The 25,237-nt window shown below is 47.1% G+C and overlaps 1 protein-coding gene across 2 annotated transcripts; it reads right to left on the bottom strand.

Annotated features, from left to right (window-relative positions):
• Positions 1 to 8,346: 8,346 nt before the first annotated feature.
• SAP30L (SAP30 like) lies at positions 8,347 to 18,980 on the bottom strand. Of its 2 annotated transcripts, XR_011338544.1 has the most exons (5): positions 18,766 to 18,980; positions 16,176 to 16,298; positions 14,488 to 14,586; positions 12,009 to 12,574; positions 8,347 to 9,349 (listed from the first exon to the last, which is right to left on the bottom strand). XR_011338544.1 is itself a non-coding variant. In XM_069869725.1 (4 exons), the coding sequence occupies exons 1-4, from the start codon at positions 18,949 to 18,951 to the stop codon at positions 12,446 to 12,448; spliced, it is 537 nt and encodes a 178-aa protein (XP_069725826.1). In that variant the 5' UTR covers positions 18,952 to 18,980; the 3' UTR covers positions 8,347 to 12,445. The 2 variants fall into 2 exon arrangements, 1 of the variants encoding a protein (XP_069725826.1); XM_069869725.1 differs by having other exon boundaries at positions 8,347 to 12,574.
• Between the last annotated feature and the right edge of the window lie 6,257 nt (positions 18,981 to 25,237).

The following is a 25,237-nucleotide window of genomic DNA, read 5'->3' as shown; positions in this document are numbered from 1 at the left end:
ACTGGTCCCAGCCTGGGTTTGGGATCACCCCCTTCACCCTCAAAGAGAGGAGCTGCAGAGGAGTGGAAATCCTGAGCAGGGGCAGCCTCCCTTCCTCAGGCTGCAAACCTGAGTCGCATGAAGGCATCCCAACAGCCACAAGCAGGCAGCGACAGGGCTTTTCAGTGACAGCTGCACCAACCCTGGGCAGAGGAAGAACGGTTTGGCCACCAACTTTGAATTTTTGGCCATCTAAGAGCACAGCTCACTGCCCAGGGGAGATGGTCCTGCACACACCTACAGCTCGACCCTGCCGTGAACTTGATGCCGTTGGGAAGCAGCAGGCTCCCAGCATGCAAGCTGGAGTTTGCAGTTGCCTGGACAGAAGCACACGCGTGCAGGGATCGCTGGGCCCCAGGGCAACATCATACGTGCCGTGTCCCCTGCAATCCAGCCAGGAGAGATGATGGACAGGACCTTCCCACCCTGCTGCCTGCCCTGCTCGGCCACGGGGCAAGAACTGGGGCAGAGGAGCTGTGGGGAACATCCCACCCCATGCTCCGCACCCATGGAGTTCAGCATGGAAAGAAATGGCTCCTTTTTTTGCCTTTTTTTTTTTTTTTTCCCCTTCCTCCCAAGCCCAGACCCTGGTTGTTGTTGTTGTAGGTATTTATGGGCCTGTTTATCTGATCTCGGGGGAGCCTATTCTTATCTCAGGAGCAGCAAGGGAAGGGTTACACTGGACAGCTCGGTAGACAGTATGGAGCCAAATAAAATACCAATCTGACAAAAGAAAAAAAAAAGGAGAAAAAAAAAGATAAAAAAGGGAAAGAAACACCCAGTCCCAGCCACCCACTCACCCAGGAGTGCGAAGGTACCTGGAGCAAAACTGCAAGGCTAGGGGAGCATCTGATATTTCTGCACGTCTCTTCTTCGCTGCTCCCTGGGCTGGATCCTGGAAGGTGTCCATGCTCTGCTCACATCGGACACCACATTCCTAGGGAAGCAGCCCCGGGACGAGCATGGTCCAGGCTGCGGGCTGGGACCCAGCTCGGCATCTGTCAACCCCCCAACCAGCTGCTGGTTTCAGGCTGGCAGCACAACCCTGGACAAGAAATGCCCAGGCTCACAGTGGAGGAGAGCGCATTTTAATGTCACTGAAATAAAGAAAAAAAAAAGAATTTTTTAAAGTTTCGAGTCACTTTCTACATCGATTTGACCATACTGCTGCCGTTTTTCTGTGGTTCCTTGCAGGGAGCGTGGAAATGCTCAGGATGAGAGGCACAGCCGGTCCTCAGTGCCAGCAGGGACACACTCAAGGTCACCCCGAAGGTCACGGCCAGGGCCAGAGTGGCTTTGTCCCATCACGGGGCCTCTCTGGCCCGGCCCCAGCTGGTGACACAGCGCTGGGGGAGGCATGGGGCAGGTGGGACCCACCGACACCACACTTGCAGGGCGCAGCGTGGAACCCCAGCTCTTCTCTGGCCTCCCCAGAGCCCCAAGGGTGCAGCCAGAGTGAGTAGAACAGGACGGGATGGGGCTGGATGGGATGTGCCCTCCTGTCCTGCCAATGCCAGGGGTCCCCCCAGCCCTCACCCCTCTCCCCACTCAGCACCCCACTCTAATTACCCACTTTTAACGTGGTGCCTGATAGTTCTGGCCATTTAAGGTAGCCCCAGCCCCTCACAGTAAGGGTAATTGGGCCATAATTTGTTTTCGGTGTCAAGATGGCGTCAAAGATAAGACAAAAATCTCCAGGTTTGGGGGCTAAAGAGACAGGAGAAATCCTGACCCAGGGCCGACCTCGGAGGAATGGCCACAAGCCCCAGTGAGTAACATGGCAGGTGAAAGATTTACTGCCAGGGGAGTTTTTGATCCTCTCCCAGCACTCGGAGCCTCTCAGCCCAGTTGCTGGCTCCCAAGTCAGACTGTCTCCTGGACGTACCGCTCAGGTGGGAAGGTTTTCTGTCCAACAGAGGCCCCTCTCAGCTGCACAGTTCATGACATGCAATAGTTCGTCCTAACATCCCCATCCATGCTTCTGGAGTCGCGCGGTTCTGGATCCACCTAAAAATGAAAATACATTTTCAATCCATATCGGTAGAAATTATATCCAAGCACAGGAAGACAGTGGAGCTCCGAGGCAGATGAAGGCCTATTTTATTTCCTTCTTTTTATATATTATATATATATATAATAATTTTCTTCTTTTTTAAAAAAACAGATCCAAACTGAGTTTTTACCCTATGGCTGCTCCTGCTTGGATCTGCGGGTCTGTTTCTCCGTGCAGCTGCCTGTCTTGGGAGAAGACCAAGAGCACCCTGGGTCAACCTTCCCAAGATCATACTTTGAAAAATGGACAAACTCACCATTCAGCTCATGCCCCTACTTCTCTAGACACAACCTTTGTTGCTGCCCTCCATGAAGGCCCCTTCCCACGGGGAAGTAAGAATTTATTCCTCTCATGAGACTAATGTGTTTCGTGTGGAGGTAGCAAAGGTGCTCACCACCTGCAGAATGACCCATCCTTGTCCTTGCTCCCATGAGCAAGCACCTTCTCCTGCAGCAATAATCTTTTGCTGCCAACTTCCCAGTGATCTTCTCCCATGACATCTCAGTCTAGTCCTCCGGTGAAGCTGGGTGGTATGGGGTGGCACAGCAGCTGGATTTAAGGTCTAGGATAGAAGCTGGCTGGGAGCTGGGGCTATCTGGTGAAGGATGGGTGCTATACAGCTTGGGGCAGGGGATAAAACCAACCGAGCACTCTGCTCAGCAGGACTCTGTGCCACCTCCACAGCCGCGTGATGCTGGACAAACTCTGTCTCCCCTAGTTACTCCGAAGCTGAAGTGCAATGGAAAACTTGGAGCTGCCATTGCTCCGAGAGCCTGCAGATCAGAGGGGCCAAGGAGCCAGATGGACCTGTGGGAGCACAAGCTGGAAGCGCAGGCTGCAGGGAAGTTATTTACTGGTGAGAGGAGAGCAAGATGGACAGCTGCCTAAGAGGCTTGAGCCAAGGGGCTGCAAGACAAGAGCACATGCTTGGAGCCTTGCTGACTCCTTGCGATGGGTCCTCAAGGCAGGGGAGGTCCTTGTTTGCAGAGTTTCCTTTTCCCCGGCTTGTTCTTCCGTGTGCGGAATTCAAGTCCTGACCACCCTGAAAGACTTCACAGTAACCAGAGAAGTAAGGGAATTTGTGGCGTCACTAGCGACTGAAAGCTGAAGAATTGAGAGGAAAAGGGTTTTTTTTTTCCTTAGACTGCAGCTACCTTGACAAAATTCTCATGGCCTGTAACTGACCCTCAGGAACAGCCGGGGGGGACGTGGGGGCCAGAGGAGGCTGGTTTAATTGCCTCAGCCAGGAACTCCTTCCCAAACTGAGGAGCTGGCAGGACTCACAAGTCTGAGCTAGCGCACAAAGTTTGAGTCAACTCTGAAACTCCTTCCTCTGCTCACCTTCAGTGTTCAGCTTCCACTACCATGGTCCTGCAGCTGATGGAGAGTAGAAGGGCCAGCTTGGCATGGAAGCTCATCAGCTTGACTCAAACTCCAGCCTGGGCTGCTGCGTTCAACAATTCTCTCTGCAAAACGACCAGGAACCAAGCCAGCTGCTTAGGACTAAACCCACGCAATTCCACACCCAGTTCCCTTTTCAGCTACCATTTCTAGGAATGTGGCATAAAGAGGTAGGAAGGTCCTTGTGGAGATATCTTTGCTTTCAGGAGTGCATGAAGGACTCGGAGGACAGGAGCAGCAGGGAGGAGTGGGGAAAATAAGATTAGGAAAAGGAGAGAAGGGAGGAGCCCTGCCTGTACCCAGTGCTATCACTGTGCCAATGAAGAACTTTCAGCTTGCTTTTTAGCCTGAGGAAAATGGAGACTCAGAGGGGTGAAGTGAGTTGGGAGTAGCAGTGATGCACTGAGAGCTCCTGGATCCCCACCCCAGTTTTTGTAGGAGGACCTGGGGTTACGACCAGTAAGCCACTGGGAATTCCAGGAACAAATTAAACGAAGTGGTTCTGTTGGGAAATTGGGTGTGGAACAACAAGGATGAGAACCTGCAGAGTACAGGGATCTTTCCAGGGCAAATTGGACTGGGAAAAGCTTAACCGTCCTGTTCTGGGACACGTACAGGGACCTTGGTTGCCCTCTGTGGCCAGGCAGAGCTAGGAAGGTGCCGGACTATTTCATCCACATCTCAGTGCAGAGGGGCTGGATGTGGCGCCTGCCTTTCCCACCCCAGCCCAAGGAAGGGCCTGCAATTTGGACAGCAAGCCACCAAACAGGAGATCAAATTGCTCAGGGCTGCCTGCCAGGCCACGGCTGCTGGCCTGCCGTCTGCTCAACAGGCGCGGGAGCTGGCGAAAACCCAGACTGAGCTACGAATGAGTTTATTCCGAGACCACTGGATAAAAGCCACCACCTTCCTTTTTCTAAAGATCATAGAATCACCAGGTTGGAAAAGACCTCTTGGATCATTGAGTCCAACCATGCCTATCTGCCACTACACCATATCCCTGAGCACCTCATCTACCTGTCTTCTAAACACCTCCAGGGATGGGGACCCCACCACCTCCCTGGGCAGCCTCTACCAGTGCCTGATGACCCTTTATGTGAAATTTTTTTCCTGATATCCAGTCTGAACCTCCTTGTCCTGTCCCCTGTCACCTGGGAGGAGAGGCCAGCACCCTCCTCTCTACAACCTCCTTTCAGGTAGTTGTAGAGAGCAATGAGGACTTGTCCACACAGGCATCAAGACCAGGAAGAGGCACAGGCAATGTTCACACCCCTCTTGGACTCACAGCCTCTTCTCTGCTTTATGACCAACCTGGGTTAGCGAGCGTGTTAATACAGTGCTCTCTGGTCCATGCCAGTCCATACACATGTCAGGAGAAGCAGTAGAGTCACCTCATCTACCTGAGATTCCCTCTCCCCGTTTTGGAGTCTCTGCTCTTCCCCACGTGCACCACGGTCCTCCCTGCTGAGGATGCTGCAGTGATCACGGAGCTCTTGCTGCAACACCTGAAGTGAGCAGATCTTGGAGAAAGTTCCAAAATCAATTAAATAAAAGCACATTAGGGGGGCTTTGAGGTACTTAGGGAAGAAGGCAAAACTGCTTGTAAGGATAAGAGATATGAAATGGGCTCCAGCTCCTGGCAAAGTAAGACAGAGTGCTGGCAGAGCCGTGCAGTCATCCCTGATTGGATACAAGAGAAAGAAGGGGGAAAAAAAAAAAAGAAAAAAAAGAAAGGCAAGCTCTAAGGCTCATCTCTAAAGCATAAAACCATTAAATCCACATTCACATTTTTCCCCAGTCCTCTGTGCTGCCCTTTCTGCTGGGGAGCGGAGAACCGAAGCCTGTTTTCCATCAATGTTGTGAGGAGGCCCTCGGACGGCTCACGCAGAGAATCGGACGTGTTCAATTTCAATGTCCAACCAGGAAAAATCCCCAGCAACCCAAACAAACCATTTTTATGGTTTCTACATCCCACTACAGCGTAATCCCGCTTCCGCTATCTGACAAGCACAGCCAGCTCCTACCGAGCAGGCATCTTCGGGATGGGACAAGGGCTCTGGTCCCCAGGCAGCCCTGGGCTCGGAGCTTCCCGAGCTAACAGTGCCCTCGCCCGGCAGCACAGAGAGGGACAGGCAGCTTCAGCCCCATCAGATCAGTCTGCTGGGGGTTTAGTTTTTCAGCGTGAACTAAAAAGACTGAGCAGAAATCTGTGGTGGGCTTTCTGGGCAGGGAGGAAACGTGAGATGCAGCAGCGTTCTTTATTAGCCCGTTCAAATAACAGATTAACTGGCAGAGTTTATCTGTATCGCTGGAGTTACTGTTACACCCTCTCATGCACAACAGGTTGCTGCTTCACTGTGCTGGTAGAAAAGCCCACACTCACCAGTTTGGGAACGCAAATGATGCTGCTTTTCCCCTCCCGCTGGAGATACTGCCCTTGTCCTCACCTGAAAATTTTTCCCTGTGACCTCCTAAAGATGCCTGACAACGCAAATGTGATGCCCTGTGAAGGGATCCAGCCTTACTTCTTGTTTTGTGGTGCCCACCTGCGTCACCTCTGGTCTTGCCTCGCTCCCCGAGGCAGGGACAACACCTGTAAAATGGCAGCATCTTACCTTGCACCAAAAGATCCTGGTTTATTGCAAAGGCCTCCAGACAGAGCCCACAAATTCAGGCACTGACAGTGCGATCCGTTTCTGATGCACCAGTTCAGTCTCTTCCAGCTTTCCAATACATCAAAGTCAATGTTTAGCTAAGAGAATATTAGACTCAACATAACTACTCCTCACTGATTGTTTTTCACAATGCAGTAAAGCACCAATACAGTTTGATTCAGTTCTCAGTGGTCTCCTCCTTTACCACTGAAAGCTAATACCACGGGATGTAGAAGAGGGGGGACCAAGTGCCTCCTGCATGCATCACTGGCAGTACAAACAGCCACGTTCTGCATGGCTGAAGTCACCATACAGCAGAACACAAGTTGCCACCCTCCTCCCAGAGGGCATTTTATCCCTTGCCATGAATTGAACAGTGAGGAGGAGACAGGTCAGTTGTCAGTAGGACAGCACCAGAGAATACAGCAGATAATGTGGGATTGTTTCAGGGGAAGTTATCTGTGCAAACCTTCACTGCACGTCAACAGTGTAATTTAATTTGACAGCGATAAATTCAGGTCATGTATTTTGAGTGTAAAGCTCTCAACATCCTATCCTTCTCCTCTGTTATAGCCCAAGTGTCTGAAAAGCTATACCACAGCCCCTGTCCTGGCTAAAAATCCAGGCTTCCTCAGTCCGTGCCAGTAGAGCCTTAGGAAATGCCATGACAAGGTTCAGGAGAACAATTATTCAAGTCCGAGATTCTAGCACCTCTCACTCCCTCCCTGCAGAAAGAAAACCTGAGGCCTCCACCTATAAGGTAGACAATCAGGAGGAAGAGCAATATGGGAAGAAGGAATGAAACAAAACAGTACCTGAGAAAGGATCTTGCAGTTTAATGGATTGAACATTGGGATGCTCCATGTCAGCGCCGCTCTGGAGTAGCACCCACCTTGTCAGCCAGGCACGCAGCTTTGCTTCTGGACAGCAGGAGCTAGAAGTCACGCGTGAAATGTAGGCTTACTTGGGAAAGGAACAGCAACACAGGCTTCAATTACACACAACAAAGATTCATTAGGAAATCCAGTGAGATGCTGCACTTGATGGATTGTTCTTTAGAAATGGGGGAAAAAGATCCCCATCATAGAAAAGCCCAACACTCTCCAAAATGGAAGATCACGTGGCCCTGCAACAATCTCAGTTTTTCTTGTGAGTTGCCTTTTTAATGCATTCAAAAGACTGTGATTTGCATCCATGCAACTCATGCAGGTTTGTCACAAGATGTCCCATCACCTGAGGTTTCTAAGTCAGGCTCAACACACCCTTGTCGGCAGTGCCATTCAGACCCCGGGGAGGTGGGTGGGAACCGACTGTGAATCAGAGAAGCCTGGCACAAAACATCCATGCAAAGCAAAACTCCATGGGCTCTGGAAGTGCCAGAAAGGGAAACAGAAGGGAATGTAGGCCTTTTTGCTAGATAGATCATTTATTAAAGTGAAATTCGGCATTTTATCTTTGTCAGATAGTACAGAGTTAAAGTCTCATACACAGTGGAAGCAGGACATTTCCTACACCTCAGAGAAATGAGTTCTACAGTTTTTGCTATAAGTTACTAAGTTGCTTTAACAATACACAGCTATATTACACAGTTAAAAATACAAGGTGTCCAAAACATTTGGCATAAGATCAGCACAACACATGGAGGCCAGAAACAGAAGAGGAAACACAGTTTTTCTCTCCCAGTAAGCCTGCTAAAAGACTCCAAGCCATTCTGCAAGCTCCTTGCTCTTTGCCTCCTCTGCACTCTGGCTGCAGAAGGAAGGGCTGCAGCAAGGACAGGAGCGAGCACAGCCCTCTTAGGGCACAGCTAGGCAAGGCTCCTGGAACTTGCTTATGGAACCTGCTTGCAAGGGAAGTTCACGCTTAAGGCAGGAGGCCTCCCCTCTCCCCACGCTTTCTTTGACCATTTAATTCACTCCAAACAGATGTGGTCACAGGCAAGTCAAAAATGTGAGACCAGGGATAGCTGTGAAAAAGTGCAAAGAGTATCTTACATCATAACAGTTCATTTGCACTCGGCAAGTGGAAAACTCCCTAACTCGACAAAATAGTGATGGCTAAAGGGCATCAGTAACAAGAGGAGTGAGGCATCAATAACATTCGTTCACCTTTGGGACTCTTCAGTCAATACTCTGGGCAGTACAAAGACTCCTTTTTATGCATAAGGCTACCTTGTAGTACCCACTTTTTTTTAAACTGTAGAGGCAAAGTGACTCTAGTGCTCTCGGGAAGTGTAACGATCTGCAAATTTAAATAAACAGTCCCACAGCAGACCGTTTCTCTCCCCTCCAACTGCAGTTACTGCTGAAGATCTCCCATTGGTATTTACATTTGGCTCAACCAAAAGACGTAAAGTGCACAGCTCCCCCCTCCTTCTCCTCTCATAAAACATCCATTACAAGAGCTAACACAGAACAAATCTTCCTCCGGGTTGCTAACTGTGGAAGTGTTTTGTTCAGTCTCTCTGTGGGCCATGTCCTGTTTCATCTTCTCTGTGTCATTATGACCCGCTTGAAAACTTGCACTTACTGTGGATTATTTTTGCTCTTGATTTCAAAGCCTCTCTGAAGCCAGCTTGCACTTAAGACTAACTTTAAATGCCAGACTTGATATGTTTCAGTCAAGTCTTGCACACCAGTGTATCTAGTGGTTTACAGCCATATTTCTAAGGAGAACTGGGACACCAGAATACTGGGATAAGTGGTACAAACCTGCCTGCTCTGCTTTTCTCAGGCTGAGCATCTAAAGTGCCTGGCAAAAGAAACATTAACTTTTAATACAATTGTTCACTTCAGGTTGATATACAATATTCTTTGAGATGCAAAAATACAAACCGCCTGCATTCTAACACGGCCTCCCTGGATATATTGGCACTTTTCAGCCATCAGATTGCCACCGACTCAAATCTTTGCATGCTTCCAACTCCCTTTAGTTGAGCTCAAGCCAATAACTAGCAGCAATTTCTTCTTCCCTTAAAGCGAGAAGAGGGTGAGCATACAGGATGAAATTAACCCCAGAAGAGATGATTCTGCTTTATTTGGATTTCATACTAATGGCTTTGGATCTGTTCAGAAGTCTAATGAAGGTAATGCAACTCTTCAATGAGAATTGAATTAGGCTATGTAATTGGATGAGGCTATATAGCGGCTTGAGGGCTTCAAAGACGATTCCTCTGCCCCAGGGTGAATGTCACCTATGCAGGCTTGTAAGAAACAAACTTCCACTATTATAAATGGAAGGATGACATCCGGTCACCCCCCGTGCCCCCAAGGCTTGTGCTCCATGGTTCAAAGCTAGACAGAATTTAAGGCCCATCTGTGAAAAGCAAAATGTTAAAGGAAAAAGAAAATAATCTCATCATACCAGCTAAAGTGGTTTGGGTCTTCCACCTTTCCAACAAGTCCCATCTAAAAGTGCTGAGAAAATGTCCCACCTCATGGCTTCACAAGTGTGAGGTTCAAACACATTTACTTTGAAGTTTAAAACAAAAAGTTGGAAAGTCTCTTTTAATTGGCATGCAGCATAAGGAATCAAATACACAGAATGTTACTATACAGAATGACAATTGCATTGTTGCGTTTTCTGGTTATTAGACACTAAATGCTTTTCAAGAATCACAGGCACCCTGAACATGGATATTGCTACTGAATTGACGTGTGATTTCAGTTTATAGCATGGAAGCCATTAAGCGGCTTACCCTTCCAACAAGTCACCGGCTTTCTTTTGCTCAAGGCGTTTTGCTCTAGCTAAGTTGAGAACAAGGTAATAAGGCATTTGCAAGGGTTTATAAGGCCATGGGGTCCGACAGCCAAAGATACTTCTGCTTCTTTGGTGTCTTGCCTCCAAGCTTTCCACCTTATAAACAGCTGCTAATGGCTGGTAAACATCTCTTCGTCATCACACTTCACCAAGAATTTTTTCAAAAAAGTAGAATTTTTTTAAGACCGAAACCAACAAGGATCACATTCACATCCACTGACTATTTTCAGAAGGAAAAATAAGTTTCCTGGATACCACCTCTGCATAAAAGCACTGCAGTGAATACACCTGAACAGATGGAACCTGCCACCTTATTTCCTTGAAAAGAATAATTTTGCTGCTGGCTGCTAAAACACCCCAACAGATTTAATAAAACAAAATACAACAATGAAAAAAGTAACCCCAAACAAACTATATTTTTACAGTTTTGGTCTAGAAGGTACAATGAGGCATAACACTCTCAACCCAGAAACTCATCTTCTCTTGGTAATGTCCTCTGATTACATGGACACTTTGAAGATTAACATATGGTCAGAGAACACACCCTTTCAGCTGTCTGTCCTGAATGAGAGAAGCCAGATCACGTTGACTGATGTGGGAATTATTCCACCCTTTCAATAATGAAAGGACCAGAGCAATTAGGAAATTTTTTAACATTCATGAAATACCAACGCAAGACATTCTCTCCTCATTCCTTGAGCCTCTCACTTATCTGATGGTCTCAAAATCAATACTGAACCAAACGAGGAAATGCTGAAACAATCACACTCACCAAAGTTTCAGAAACGGGACAGGTACCATAACAGTGTACTTCTGCCTACAACACAGGAGACATATTGAAGTTTGCTGAATGTGTTTTTGGAGTATTAGCAAACGCTTCAGAGCTGATGTGAACAGCTTACATTAAATTGCGGCTTGATTTTTAAAGAGACCCTGGGAGAGCTTCACTACCTGAACCCCCTTACGCCTTATGGAACACGATGTAGTACTAAGCTGGGATTGTGTTTTGTGTGTTTAGCTCTTACAACAAAGCTTCATCCAGTTTTGGAATATTAAAACCTGCCATTAACAAAACAGTAGCCAAAGTTTTTTTACTATTGAGTTTGTTGCTTAAGGCTTGTTGAGAATACACTCTTTATGTGGAGTCTTGGCATCTTGTAACAGAATGGAGACATCGGTTAGGACAGCAAAGAAACAGAGCGGTGCTTTAATCACGAGATCTCCTTGAACAGAATCTGAGGTCACTGGAGAACAGTCAGTCACAACCAACACTTATAAGCTCCTTCTGCCAAAACAACAACCAAGTTACTTGTAAGGACACCTTGGCGTTAAATAACAAACTCAGAGCGATCTCTTCCTACAGCACCCAGTTAAGGAGCACCAGCACGCCATCCTCTGCTCACACAGCTCTTGTAAAAGCACACGCAATGCTCACAAAAGGCAAGTGCTTAGATACGTTTTGCCTGTTGCAAAGACAGATGAAATGCATCATGCTCCAGTCAGTTCACTACCCCAGTTATGGTGCTACCCTCATCAGTCTAAGTCTGCTTTATACTAAACAGTCTGCTGAACCCACTAATCCACACAGCAGTTTTTTGACACCTGCTAAAGACTAGCTTCTGAATTAAGTTCACATTACTTGTGATTGATACCTGATCTGACACAGAGATCGAGAGACAGATGTCTTAAACCATTGCTTCACCCACCACCATTGAGCCTTGAATGAGGGAAATATGTGTAAGTGAATTAAATGAGCATTTCTAGCAACATGATGAAACCCAGCAAATAAGCTGTATTTGCCTTAATATCACATTCTGAGGAAACGCATTAGTTTTTAAATGCTTACAGACAATCAATTAGGGAATTCTTAAATAAAAGAAATTAGAAGAAGAGATTGAAGAGAGTTGTTTAGCATCCGTGTTGGAAGGGGGTGGGAGGAAAGATGGTTTACAAAAAAAATCAATTTCAGTCTAGTCAAGTAGTGTTCACTGGGGTAGATTTTGTGAGCTGGAGAAGTTTTGGCACTTGAAGCACTGACTCAAGGCAAGACAGAGCATGTGTAGGAGGGGAGCAAGCTTCAGACAAACTTCTGGCCCATGCACCTTGATAATGAATTTTACCTCTGCTGCTATTCCAGTCCTGTGCCAAGACAAACTGCATGGTGGTTTGTGATGCAGTCTGAATTCAGCGAAAAAAATTCCATCTGTCATCCGAATTGCACTGAGATGCAGATTTCCAGAAACGGTTTAAAACGCTGAGTTGACAACTCCACAGTCCTACAGGTTTGCTCGGTTTCCTCATTATCCTCATTTCTTTATTCCAATGTGACTTTGAAATGAGGGGAAGCAGTCTTCAGAAACACGCTGGGCACATGTTTTCAAATACTCCTGATAAGAAAGTCTATATTTTTTTTTCTGTCATCCAGACTTACTGCATTAAAAAAAAAATTTACAATATATTTCAACAGTCTTTATATACCTAAAATGCACAATACCATCTGTTCCTTCAAGGTCATTCTTATTCCAAGTCTTGTTGCTTTTCATTCTAGTTGCTTGCTACCTTCTGATTTCTGGTCCAGCCTGCTCTTGTTGTTCTTCACCATGTAGATGAAATATGCAAGAGTCTCCTTCTCATTCACAGGAATATTCCTGAAGTGACGACTGACAGTCTAGAAGGACAACATGTAAAGAGACAGAAATTCTGAAATTAAAAAATAATCAGAACAGGGTTTTTCTCTTCACCTTCCAGAAATGATTTTCTGGCCACCTAAGCATAATACACTTCTAGCCAAACATGCACCATTTAAACTGTCAGTCCTCATTTACCTTTCTCTCTTTACAGCTGGAATGTGCTTATGAACATAGCACAGTCTTGCTATGTCAGCAGTTTGCAGCCAACCTACAAGCGGAATTTGGAAGCCAGAATGTCCTCCTGCCAAAGCAGCACGGCCTCTCCTAAGTGGCATTTCATGCCGAGATTATTTGGAGAGCAAGCTCTCCTTGCACCTCAGTATTTTAAAGGAGAGCATCACAAATATTAAAACACTTTGCTGTGTGGACCAGATGTAGCAAAGTTTTAGCATCCAAAGGAAAACACACTGGGTAAGTTTTCACTGAAAGGAACACGAGGGGATTTGCAATGGGAGGGTTAGGATTTGGTTAGGGCTTCCTCCTCTCTGACAGTAACATAAGTCCTGAATGCCTAGCTGCTTTTTCCTCAGAAAATGAATGCAGAAAATGTGCTGGAGCTGGATGAGATCCGCTTCTCATACAGAAGAAACTCTTTTTTTGGACCCAACACAACTATCCATCAAACTGGATTTTGATGCAGGCTGAGCAATAAGTCACTGCAAGAAGATTTATGGAAGTTTGAGTTTTCCTTACGGTGGGGTAGCAGCAGGAGTCTAAGAGCCTCAGGCAGCAGTGATTCAAGCATGGGTGCTGGACGAGGATCCAGCGTAGGGTCAAAACTGCTCAGACTTCACAGGAAATCTGGGAAGTGTGTGACAACTTTAAGTTAGGCTCCCTTTATTTTCCGCTTACATAGTAGTTTCACTTTTTTTTTTTCTCCTGGGCACATTCATGGTAAATTGCCTAAGTAAGTAGTCCTTCATGGCAGGAGGTAGCTGAGAGACTATGAACTGGTTAGTTAGAACATGACAAATCTGAACAACTAATGAGGACATACACCCACCCTGCTTCATTCATCCTACTCCTACATGCACTACAATACAAGTTCTCTCTATGCTGTATATGCATTTCCTAGCTGACTTTGAAAGGCAGTTTGCTGTCTTTTTCGGTCTGTCTGTTGTTCTTTAAAGCAAAAGAGTGGTTGGAAAAGCCTCAGCTTACAAAAACAACCTTGCTACCATTCAGTAACTGCTACAGGCTTTTTCCAAGTTTAGAGAAGACTTCTCCCGCAGAATGAATTCAGATCAAGTTACAAAAGGGAGCCAAGCAGATGTGCACCAAACACAACTAGACCAAATAATAACAGCGCATTCTAAAGAGTTCTTTCTTAAAAAGTACTCCAGAGAGAGTAGCAGTAGAGGCCCTTAAGGAAAGGGCCTTTTATTGACTTAATACAGAATTATAAGACATCAGGACAAGGGAAGGAAAAAAGGAAACTGAGTCATGGTCAGTGATTTTGCCTTTAAGAATAAGCAATTCCAATCAGTTCAAGTGCCTGTGAGGAAAGAACTAACAGAGGCACTTCAGGTGATTAATAGTGTGTAAGTCTGAGTTTCAGTGCAAGAGCCATCTTCAGCCAACACCCAGGCCACTGGAAAGGAGGGTGTTTCCTAAAGGTAACAGATTGTGACTATGAATAAGGAGGAGAAGGAATCAGAGAAAAGGAAGTTACTCAAACATGCTCTCAAAAGCAAGCTTCTATGCATTCCATGATTGTCTCAGCTGAGAGAAAAATCACAGCTTTCTGTTGGTGTCATTGCCTCTGCAGAGCACACGGTACATTCTACTGAGAGAGTCACCACAGGTATTAGCGTCCAAGAAACGTGCACGTCATCAGAGGAGATAAAAAGTTTTTAATAACAGAGAGGATGCTTCCTCTGTCAGCACTTACTTCTGCTAGCTGAGCCTTGTTGAGTCCAGGCCTTGTCTGCAACTTATAATGTCTCTTGTAACGTCGCAGAGTGTTCACTTGGAGCTGGAACAAGTCAACCTGGAAGTGATACAGAGAAGTGGAGATGAGCACTACCTTTAGCTTCTATTAGGCAGAAACGTAGAATTATCTAAAAATAAATACATCTGTCTCAACAGGACTGCTCTTTCCCTACATTCAGAACCACACTGACTTGCCTTACTAGCAATCTAAGTATATTTTGAACTTCTTAATGCCAAAGGACCAAAAATAGCCCCAGGGAAATACAAAATTTTATTATTGTTCGCATGCTGTCAACAGAATTGCTGGTCCATTTCTGCTCCCAATTACACCTCTGCAACCTCCAAGCAAAGGGGAACCTTTTGTTCCCACAAGGTTTATAAAGCTTACGCATTAACTATCAATTTAGCAGGCACAGAACAAATGGCTTGTGACATAAACCAGAGACAGAGTAGAAGTGAAATTCAAATACTTCACTGGGAAGTGCACGGTTTAAAAGCAAGGGCTGTGGTGGGGGAGGTTGCAGGAAGGAAGATGAGGATCATGAGGAAAATGCCATGTTTCAAAGACAAAAAGAATCTCTGCTGAAAACCAAGAAGAAAATTACATTAAAACCAACACACTGCAGAGCTCCCTATTCAGTTAGATGATGTGCATCCCTGAGTTTTTAACCACCAAACACCCCAAATGCTCTACAGCATCAGCATTGTTAGATGCCAGCTGGGTCTTTGGCAACTGACATAAAGCCTGTATGTGAAGGTTTTGACAGAGAACCTTGTAGAACAGAAACAATAAAAGGTCAGGTACCCTTAGAAAAAAAACAATCCAAACACCTGCTGCTCTTTCAACACCTCCACGGAGGAGGCTGGCAAAACAATTACTTGGTGGTTTGTTTTTTTTTCAGAAATAAAACACTTTTGGCCAGTACAGGTGGCGTTTCCAGCAGAGGGCTCTGCTGATGCAGCCAGAGCTCAACTCTGCCACTAACATCACCTCTGCACAAATTCTGCAATGTCAACAGTACCAGAAACATCACCAAAGCAAATACAGAACACAAGGACACAAAGATTATTCTAGAGTTCTGTAACACAGAAAAAACAAATCTGCAAGCAAAAGAGGCCTATTTCCTGAAAATAAAAAGACGTTACAAATTATTTGAAGGTGATGAAAATACCACACCTGCAGAAGTCTGGAGAAGCTTAATATCCCTGGATATCATAGACCCGAACACAGAGAGACCGACCTATCAGATTCTCTAGTGTATTTGCAACATGATGCATGCTAAATTACAAAGAACAATATCAGGGCACCACTGAAGATAACTTACTTTTACCTTTAAAAAAGAATTAGTATCAAATGCCATTTTAACACTTCACTGATTGGAAGCAGTACATACACGAAGCTGTGCATCATACCTCTTTTTACAGAAAACTTTGCATGGGCAAAGAACTCATACAAGGATGAGGAAGAAAATTAGGATGTGACACATCAGAAAAAAAGTCTTCCTGAAAAACAAGAGTAACTCCATAGCAGTTTCAGTGGAGCTGCAATTTAAAATTTAATTATTTCCCTACTGGAAAACACTGCAGTCAAAATTCAATATGCTCAAAACTGGTAAAGCATCCTACGCTCACTTTGTACCTACTAACCTCTGGGACATCTGTTTCATGCTCAGGAGAGTCACCTCCGTCATCACTTGTCTTCCTCTTTCTCTTGTTTCGGACACTTTGAATGAAGTTCTTGTGAAAATCACAAATATAGAGATGTCTCACCTAGGAACCAGAAGTGGTGAAAAAACAATCAGAACAGGTACTATAGAAACAGCATCCCAGAGCAGCCCCTTAGAAACTGGTGTTAGAGAGCGTATCCCTCAGGACTGGCGTGACCGACTCCCTCATGACGTTAAGGAATTTCTAATCTTAAACCCCAGGCCTAATATCATACTCTTGAGTGAGAGATAATTTACATTACAAAGACTAAAGACAAGGAAAATGAAAGACTCGAGTTCCAGCTGAACCTGAACTGCTGCAGATAACGTATTTCTCTTTCATGGTTGCAATCGTATGTCAGAAAAAAACAGACAGTTGTCTGGAGGAGGTGCGGTTGCTTCAGAAGTTAGAGCAAGAAAAGCTTTTATTCTGCTCCACTCTTGTAAACTTCCCAGTTTAAATAGTACAAGAGACTATGAATGCAAGTGTTTCAAAATCTAAATAAAAAATAAAAGTTGGCCAATTACCTCAGTTACAACAAGCAAACCAAAAGCAAAAATCTCTTTCTCATAGCTTACCCTGCCACTAGAGTCAGCACATATAAAAAAGGATCCCAAATGAAAAGGACTATTTAGTACTTCTAAGGCAAAAATGTCTCCAGACAACACAGACACCCAACATTTGAACTGACTTCTTGCAGCCAACTTCATATTTTCCCTTCATTTTAAGTTCATTGGTCTGATTTCCTCTTCTTATTTGTAAAGCCTTCCACCTGGCAACACGGAATTACTTCTAAAGCGAAAGAAATTACTGTACTGCTAGAGAGATCTTCTGAGGACTACAACCAGGAAGAATACTCTGTTTTTTACGAATAAGATTATATTCCAAATTGAGTCACTCTCTTCCTGTGACACGATATATTTCAGCTGTGCAAAAGGCATCTAACCAACTGGGGAAGCTTCCAAGCAGCCTTAAGCAAACTTCACCTCTCTTTTTTCCTGTTTAATGCTTTTAATCTTTAAGATCAGGTAAGGAAAGCATGCAGAGCAGACTTCTGCTAATCGAGTTACTTCTGAGAAATTCCTGCTTGTAACCATGCCGGGCTGCTGCGCTGCCTTCGTTTCTCTCCTTGGCAAATTTTCTCTCCTCGGCAAACGTCCCGTTTCTATCTTGAGCTGACAGCTGTCACTTAATGTCACTAAACAGCAGCAAACCAGGCTGCTCAGTGCCAACCAGCGAACACGCACACAAGGGCTGCTGGAAAGGCTGCACCCCTCGTGCTTCGAGTTACATGCAAGAGCTCATCTTTAAGAAATCTGCTTCACTAGCGTACGAATCCTTACTAATTAAAAGAGCAACACCACTGACGCCCGAGTGAAATAGCAACTCATATCGCTGATTTCGCTAGGTAGCAGCAGCAGTTTTCAATATGAAACTGAAATTAAAACAGCACTATCGCCTGCAAAGCAAAACAAAGCAAAGTAAAGTAAAGCAAAGCGAAGCAAGCTCGCTCCTTTGCTCCCCTAGAACACCACCACGCATCAGAGCTTTCCTCCCAAACACGGTTTTGGTGCTGCTGCGCAGTCCCGTGAGATAACCAGTGACTCTGCCCAGCCTGACTCTTTTCCTACCCCAGTGCAGCGACACGGAGGGTGGGAAAGCTCAGCGCGGAGGCACCGAGCTCGCACCGCGCTGCCCTCCGACGGCGGGCGGGGGCTTCAGCGAACCACCCCAACCAGGAAAACTCGCCTTGCCGGGCACAGCAGCAGCTCCCCATCCCGGCAAGCTCGGTTCGGGGGATGCAGGAGCAACCCCTCAGCCCGGTTCCCTGGGCGTACAGCAGCCTTATCCCGGGAAGCTGGGTTCAGGGGGTGCAGGAGCAGCCTTATTCAGGGAAGCTGGGTTCGGGGGGATGCAGGAGCAGTCCCTCAGCCCGGGAAGCCCGGTTCCCCGGGCGTAGAGCAGCCTTATCCCGGGAAGCTCCCCCATCCCGGGAAATACGGCTCGCTGGGCACAGGAGCAGCCCCCCATCCCGGGAAGCTGAGGTCGGGGGGTGCAAGAGCCGCCTCTCATCCCGGGAAGCCCGGTTTCCCGGGTGTAGAGCAACCTTATCCAGGGAAGCTGGGTTCAGGGGGTGCAGGAGCAGCCTTATCCAGGGAAGCTGGGTTCGGCGGGATGCAGGAGCAGTCCCTCAGCCCGGGAAGCCCGGTTCCCCGGGCACAGAGCAGCCTTATCCAGGGAAGCTGAGTTCGGGGGGTGCAGGAGCAGTCCCTCAGCCCGGGAAGCCCGGTTCCCCGGGCATAGAGCAGCCTCATCCCGTGAAATACGGCTCGCTGGGCACAGGAGCCGCCCCCCATCCCGGGAAGCTGGATTCAGGGGGTGCAGGAGCCGCCCCCCATCCCGGGAAGCCCGGTTCCCCGGCGGGCCCGGGGCTCTCCCCGCAGTGCGGCGGAGCCGTAGCGGACAGGGCGCCGGCGGCCGGTGCCCCGGGGCGTCGTCTCCGGCGTTTGAAGGCGCCGCCACCACTCACGCTTTTATCGATGTCGAGCTTGAGCTTCTTCTGCGAGATGCTCTTCTGGATGCGCTTGCTGAAGGACGCGTTGCCGGCGGGGCGCACGCAGCGGTCGCCGTCGTCGATGAGGCAGCAGCTCTGCCCGTAGAAGGGGGCTGCGGGCGGCCCGTCCCGGCTGTCCTCCTCCGTGCTGAAGCCATTCATCGCCCACCCGCCCCGAGGCGCCCTCGGAGTGGGGGGGGGGGGCCGCCCGCCCCGCGGGATCCCCCTGCAGCCGCCGCCGCCCCGCGGGACCCGCCGCCCGCGCCCGCACAAAACCGCCTCCCCGGCGGCGGAAGTCCCGCCCCCGAGGCCCCCAGGCGGGGCGCCCATTGGCCCGCGCGGCCCCGGGGGGCGGGGCTCGCGCCCATTGGCGGAAGGAGCCGCCTGTCTGCCCGGAAGGGCGCGAGGGGAAGCGGCCGGAGCGCGGGGAAGGGGGCGCGCTGCCTCCCTCCCTCTCATCCTTCCCTCCCTCCCTTACTACTTCCCTCCCTCTTTCCCTCCTTTCTTCTCATCCCTCCTTCCCTCTCATCCCTCCCTCTTATTCTTCCTTCCCTTCCCCTCTTACTACTTCCCTCCCATCCTTCCTACTTCCCTCCCTCTTTCCCTCCTTTCCTTCCTCCCTCTCATCCTTCTCTCCCTCCCTCTCATTACTCTCATCCTTCCTTCCCTCCCTCTCATCCTTCTTTCTTCCTTCCCTCCTTCCCTCCCTCTTTCCCTCCTTTCTTCTCATCCCTCCGTCTTATTCTTCCTTCCCTTCCCCCTTACTACTACTTCCCTCCCTCTTTCCCTCCTTCCCTCCCTCCCTCTCATCCTTCTTTCTTCCTTCCCTCCTTCCCTTCCTTCTTCCCTCCCTCTTTCCCTCCTTTCTTCTCATCCCTCCTTCCCTCTCATCCCTCCCTCTTATTCTTCCTTCCCCCCTTACTACTTCCCTCCCTCTTTCCCTCCTTTCCTTCCTCCCTCCCTCTCATTACTCTCATCCTTCCTTCCTTCCCTCCCTCCTTCTCATTACTCTCATCCTTCCTTCCCTCCCTCCCTCTCATCCTTCTTTCTTCCTTCCCTTCTTCCCTCCCCTCCCTCCATCCCTCCTCGAGGGACCGAGCAGACCAGGCCCCGAGCAGGGAGTGACCCCGGCCCCTCCCGCCGCCTCCCGCCAGGGTTCCGGGCGGTGTCGCTCCTGCCACAGCGCCGAGGGGAGAACCGGCCCCGATGCCGCCGGCCCAAACCCGTGCGGGCACCTCCAGCAGCACCCGGGTCCTGTCCTGGCAGGAGGAATCCCTAATTACCAAATAAGATGGATTTGATGCTCATTATCCCTGCCTTGTAATGAAAAGATTGGACCAGGGAAAGCTTTTCCCCAAGGAATCTGCTAAGAAGGTTTGGATTTTTTTTCATCTTCAGGGAAAAAAAAAAAAGGGAGGGGAGTGTAAAATAAAGGGGGAGAACGAAATTCCTACTGTTCTGTAGAGAAAAAAAATGTTGCTTCTGGAAGCACTGTCACCTCTAATGCAAGTCAGCACATGCTGTTGTTGAAGGTGCGCAGGCAGTTTTAAATGGAAAAGGATTAAATCTTCCCGGAGAAAAGATTTTTTTGCACAAACAAGGAAGATTCTATAGACTAAAATGACTTCAAAGCATGAAATCCGGCACTTAGCGCAGGATGAGCTGTGCTGAATCACACCCACAAAATACCTTTGCAAAAGGCTCCTCACGGCCGTGGCTGTCACGCAGCCTGCTCCGCAGTCACACCAACATAGGCGTCCTGCAGTCTGCTCCTCCTGCTTCCCCAAGAAAACCGAGAAGCGCTAAAATATGCATTTTCCAGGCATTCCTTGCAATATCAATCGTGTCTCAATAAATCTGGAGGGCAGTGACTTAATGCTTTTCCTCAACAGTTCTGCCTTTTAGTTTTTATTGCTGGTGCACTCAGGCAATTACTGCTTTCTGCTTGTCCGGAGGACTGCAGTGCACTCTGCTGGGGACACAGCTCCCCAGAGCCAGCCGGTGCAGTGGGAAGGTGAGAGAAATGAATGGCTTTACCCGCAGGCCAACAAGCAGAGGTTATAAAAGCAAGATGCTGCCGCTTTTAAAAGCCCCTGGCCAAATTGCCTGGGGGGATCCGCCTGCACGAAGTAACACCCACCTGGTAAAGCCCACACGGATAGTCCCTTGTGTTTGGGAAAGGGAAAACACCCAAAGGCTGACGGTGATCTCTGAGCTCCCAATAGTGAACTTTTTAGGTTTGGGTTCACCTTTCTAGGCTAATATTACAAATAAAATCAAATGACAGGCTGAGGGAATCTTGCAGAAGGACATTCAGGAAGCTGAAAACACAGATTGTAGGGACAGATGATAATAGCAGCAAATAAGCAGATAATAAAGGAACATGGTTATAACAGGTAGGACTTCCTCCTGTCACTGTGAGGAGGAGATTCTGCAGGTGCTCCCTGGACTATTCCATGGGAAGCTGGAAGCAGCTGGAAAAACAGGCACAGTCAGTGCCAGAGCAGGTTGGTACTGACCGTCAGATTGTATTTCATCTGTGGCTGCAAATGAAAACATTTTAAGTTGTTTTGCAATGCCTACTGAAAGGAAAAATCCCAGCTTTTGTCACTGTTTGCCAATTCCATGCTAAGTATCTCCAGCTCAGGCTAACACAGCAACGCTTTTTTTTCTAGACTTTTGTAGAAAAGCACATGAAGGTGTTCGTATAATTGCAGTTTATTTCAGCATATTTATCCTCATGGGAACCTCAAAATTTCACAGTCTGCTAGTCCGGAACTAGCTTGCTGTGAAATAAAGTGCTTCATAGAGACATTCTTTATTAGCTATCTATCACTAACCTGATCTTATAATTCTTGGTGGGAGCTGCAGTGAAGTGAGAAACAATGTTTCATAAACCCATCAGCACCCAGGCAGCTTTAGTGCCTCTGCAGCTGTAATAGCCTGCCCCTCCGAGTCAGCCCTCTAATCAAATTAGGGGAACCTGCACCGGCCTTTAAATCTTAGCAGGAGCAGCACTACTTTCTAAAGATAGGACTGCAATGTGGCTGTCACTCAGAACTTACTGTTTCAATGGAGCCATTCAGGGTTCTTGGGATGGAGATGCTGCTCTCCAAAACATCTGTGCTGCCCAAGCTGTGCTGGGGGGGAAGACACCCCCACCACTTTTATTATTTTAATCAGAAATCAGACTATGTCCATTTTCTTTACCTTGGGACCAATGAAGGCTCTGCCCTAGCGCCTTCTGCCACACTCCCAATCTCCTCAGCATTTTCTAGGGTGGCACAAACCGAACCTGCTAAAATGCTTGAACTGTCCCAGCTTTCGGCACATCCTCCCCCCCGGGAAACGTTTCTGTGGCTAAGAATCACGGCAGTCTCCCCTTAGGAGCATGCCTTGCGGCTGCCTGCTGGTCCCCCAAGAAAGAGCCTTTCCATTCCTCCACACATGCAATTTTCACACATGCTATTGTTTATCTCCCCTCTGTTTATTTCACTGTTTTTCACCCCATGGAGTTAAAAGGAGTGTTGAGAAGGCCACAAAATAAGTGCAGTGGTGACAGTGCTGAGGGCTCTAAATGACAACAAGAAGCAGAGCAATGAGTAATGCCTATAAACTTACCTTGTCTTGGGCTGAAAGACTGTTGTCCACGCACAAAGAACATAGAAAGGGCATCGAGCTGTTCAAAACTTCCCCTGAAGACCAAAGCATAGAATGGATCTACCAGTGGTTGATGTCAAGGCAGATATGCAGAGAAAGTAGAGTGACAGCTTTATCCTACCCTAAGCTGGACAACAGTTGTGTGATACCGAGCTCCCTCAAAGCGCAGGAAAAGGCAGCTCCGTATAGGTTTGGCTGGTTCTAACATTTTATTCTCAAGGCCATCTCCACTGCTCCAAGCTGCCGGAACCTACCACAGCGCTCAGGTGTGAGCTTGCTGGTTGCTCATGCACAAACACAGTAAATCCAGGGGTTTATACCTTTTAAGGGCAGCTGAGAATGATGGAGAACAGCGTGTGACATGGCAGGAAGCCTGCGCTGGGGAAACACCATCCCAGGGTAACTAAGCTCACTCTCATAAGAGACAGAGAAAAGGGAAATCAATCACTGGAGCAAAACAGGCAGGGACAGTCATTTCTGCATAGACCGTTTCAGAAAACACATTAAAAATTTATTTTAAATATATTATAAAAGGAAGTCCATTCAACTTTAAAAACACTAGGCATTCTATCAATGATTCCCAGTTTATGAAAGCTACTACATTAAAGTGCTACAAGTCCTTTACCACCCCCGGATATTAGGCTGTTGGTCCTAATATGCACAGAAATAAATATACACTGATTCAAGAGGCACCATCCAGTTTTACAGATAAAATGCATGCAGTACAAGGAATAAACAAACTTAGACCTTATCACCGAGATCCTGGAGAATGCATTTTGCAACCAATCCTCTTCTCCACCCTAGAGGCTAAAGCTATTTGTTATTGTTATCATAAGGGCTAACATTTCAGTCTATTAATTTGATCAGGTTTTATCTTGTTTTATGACAGAAGTTCACATATGCTTGCTTACTAATTGGGATCAGGACTTCTTACCTGGAGTTGAACTAGTAGATTTAAGACTACATAGATCCAGTGGCTTTATATATAACTCCCAAAAGCCTCACATCTGCTGGAATCACTGAAGCCTTTTGGATCATACAGAAGCATCAAGAAAACTCAAATGCAGTTGAACAAAAAGCATACTCAGCTAGCAGAGTCAGAGTCAAAAAACAGACATAGGATTTTTACTAGGATTCCCACAATCTGTCATTGCCTCATTTCATACACAGATCTCCAAGTTGAAGTGTGACACTACCACAGAGCAATTGGAGCAGGAAGCGATTTACACTTTAAATTTATAATGTAAATAAATCACTCTGGTTAACGAGTAATATGAAATGAAGTGACAACTCTGTGTTGAATGCTGATGGAAATTCCAGATCTTGGCTTTCCCATCCTCCACCCACTGCATCCCCCCCAACACTCGAACCAGGTGAGGACTTGCAGCTTGTTATAAAATACAGACTCAACACTCCTCAGGTCAGTAAATAAAACATTTAAAGCCAAATCTTACATGGGTTGGGAAATAGCAGGACACAGACTTTCCCTGCTTAAAATCAAGTAGACTGGGAGGCACGACCCAGTGCTCCTGACACCCAGGCCAGCTCCCCTTCTGCTACGTATCCTGTGAAAGACCTTTTTAATCCTACCCCTACAGACTCTGATGTTTACCTAAAGCTACTCAGCCATTTGGCAACAGTTTGGTAAATTTTTAAGAAGTTTTTCATGCCAAACGATTGTTAAAATGGAAAGCTAGATTGCTGCTTGTTAGACAGGCACCACTGGACTCCTTTGTTACAAGCGGTTAGAAATACAGCAGGTGAGCAAGAACATGAACCACAGTAGCTGGATGTGGGATGCAAGGTACACCTGAATCCCTTGTGCTAGCAGAGCCAGGCTGTTTCACACAATTTTACCAGGGCTCTTTTAAGTGAAAGCATGACAGGCTGACTGCTAGAGGCTGTGTGTTCTCTCCAGTCAAAACCATTCAAGTGTCTGTCCCTATCTTGAAAGACAATTTAAAATAAAAGCTTCTCCCTTTTTACCCAGCAGTTGTGCTATTGCCCAGTATGACTACTAGGAGATGTCTCTGCTCTCCCCATGATGATGTGAGCCAGCACAGCTACTCTAATGATCCTATGGTAGCTAAGAGAGCACAGTGTTCTTGCAGTGCTGGCTGATGGTGGTGCCCGTTTGGTTTTTGGTACATTAATGTCTCAGTGCAGCAGGCAAGAAGCAAGTTTGCTGACTGGAACTCCCCAGTAAAGGAAAGCAAAGCTCTCTGCATGGACTATTGCAAAACAATCCAGGAAGGAAGTTAAGCTGAGAAATCGCTTTCTTGCTGCTTCTGTATTAGAGATTTGAATACACATTTAAGAGTTTCCCAGTGATGGAAGGCATTGACTCCCCAAAAGACACTTCCGCTACAGATTTTCCATGCCTTTGGGACTATTTGTGAGTTCTGATTAGGATACCTAGAAAATAAAATGCAGGATTTTGAAATGCGGGAGCCTTCACCATGAGGTGAACATTCAAAAGCTAAACAAGACATCCTCTGGTCTAAGCTTTAGTTAGCATACCAAGAGGAAGCTGCCATCCTTTCAAGTCTTCCTATCAGGAGTGACACCCTCTCTCCTGCCCACGAGTCATTAATGGTATTGATTTAACAGAGGAAACCCACGAACTTCTGAATTACTATCCTTCACACAAATTTTGCATTTAAAGTTAGACACTTAAAAAAACACACACAAACACAAACACTGCACAAGTCAAGCTTTCTCTTACAACCTCACCTCCCAACCTCTTCCCCTCTTGTCCAGCAAGGCACTAAGAAATGGTTCAAGTTTA

The sequence above is a fragment of the Phaenicophaeus curvirostris genome, chromosome 15 (genome assembly GCF_032191515.1).
Source record: "Phaenicophaeus curvirostris isolate KB17595 chromosome 15, BPBGC_Pcur_1.0, whole genome shotgun sequence".
NCBI classification, from domain to species: Eukaryota; Metazoa; Chordata; class Aves; order Cuculiformes; family Cuculidae; genus Phaenicophaeus; species Phaenicophaeus curvirostris.
Note: the sequence above shows the minus strand (reverse complement) of the source record. Positions and strands in the feature narration are given on the sequence as shown.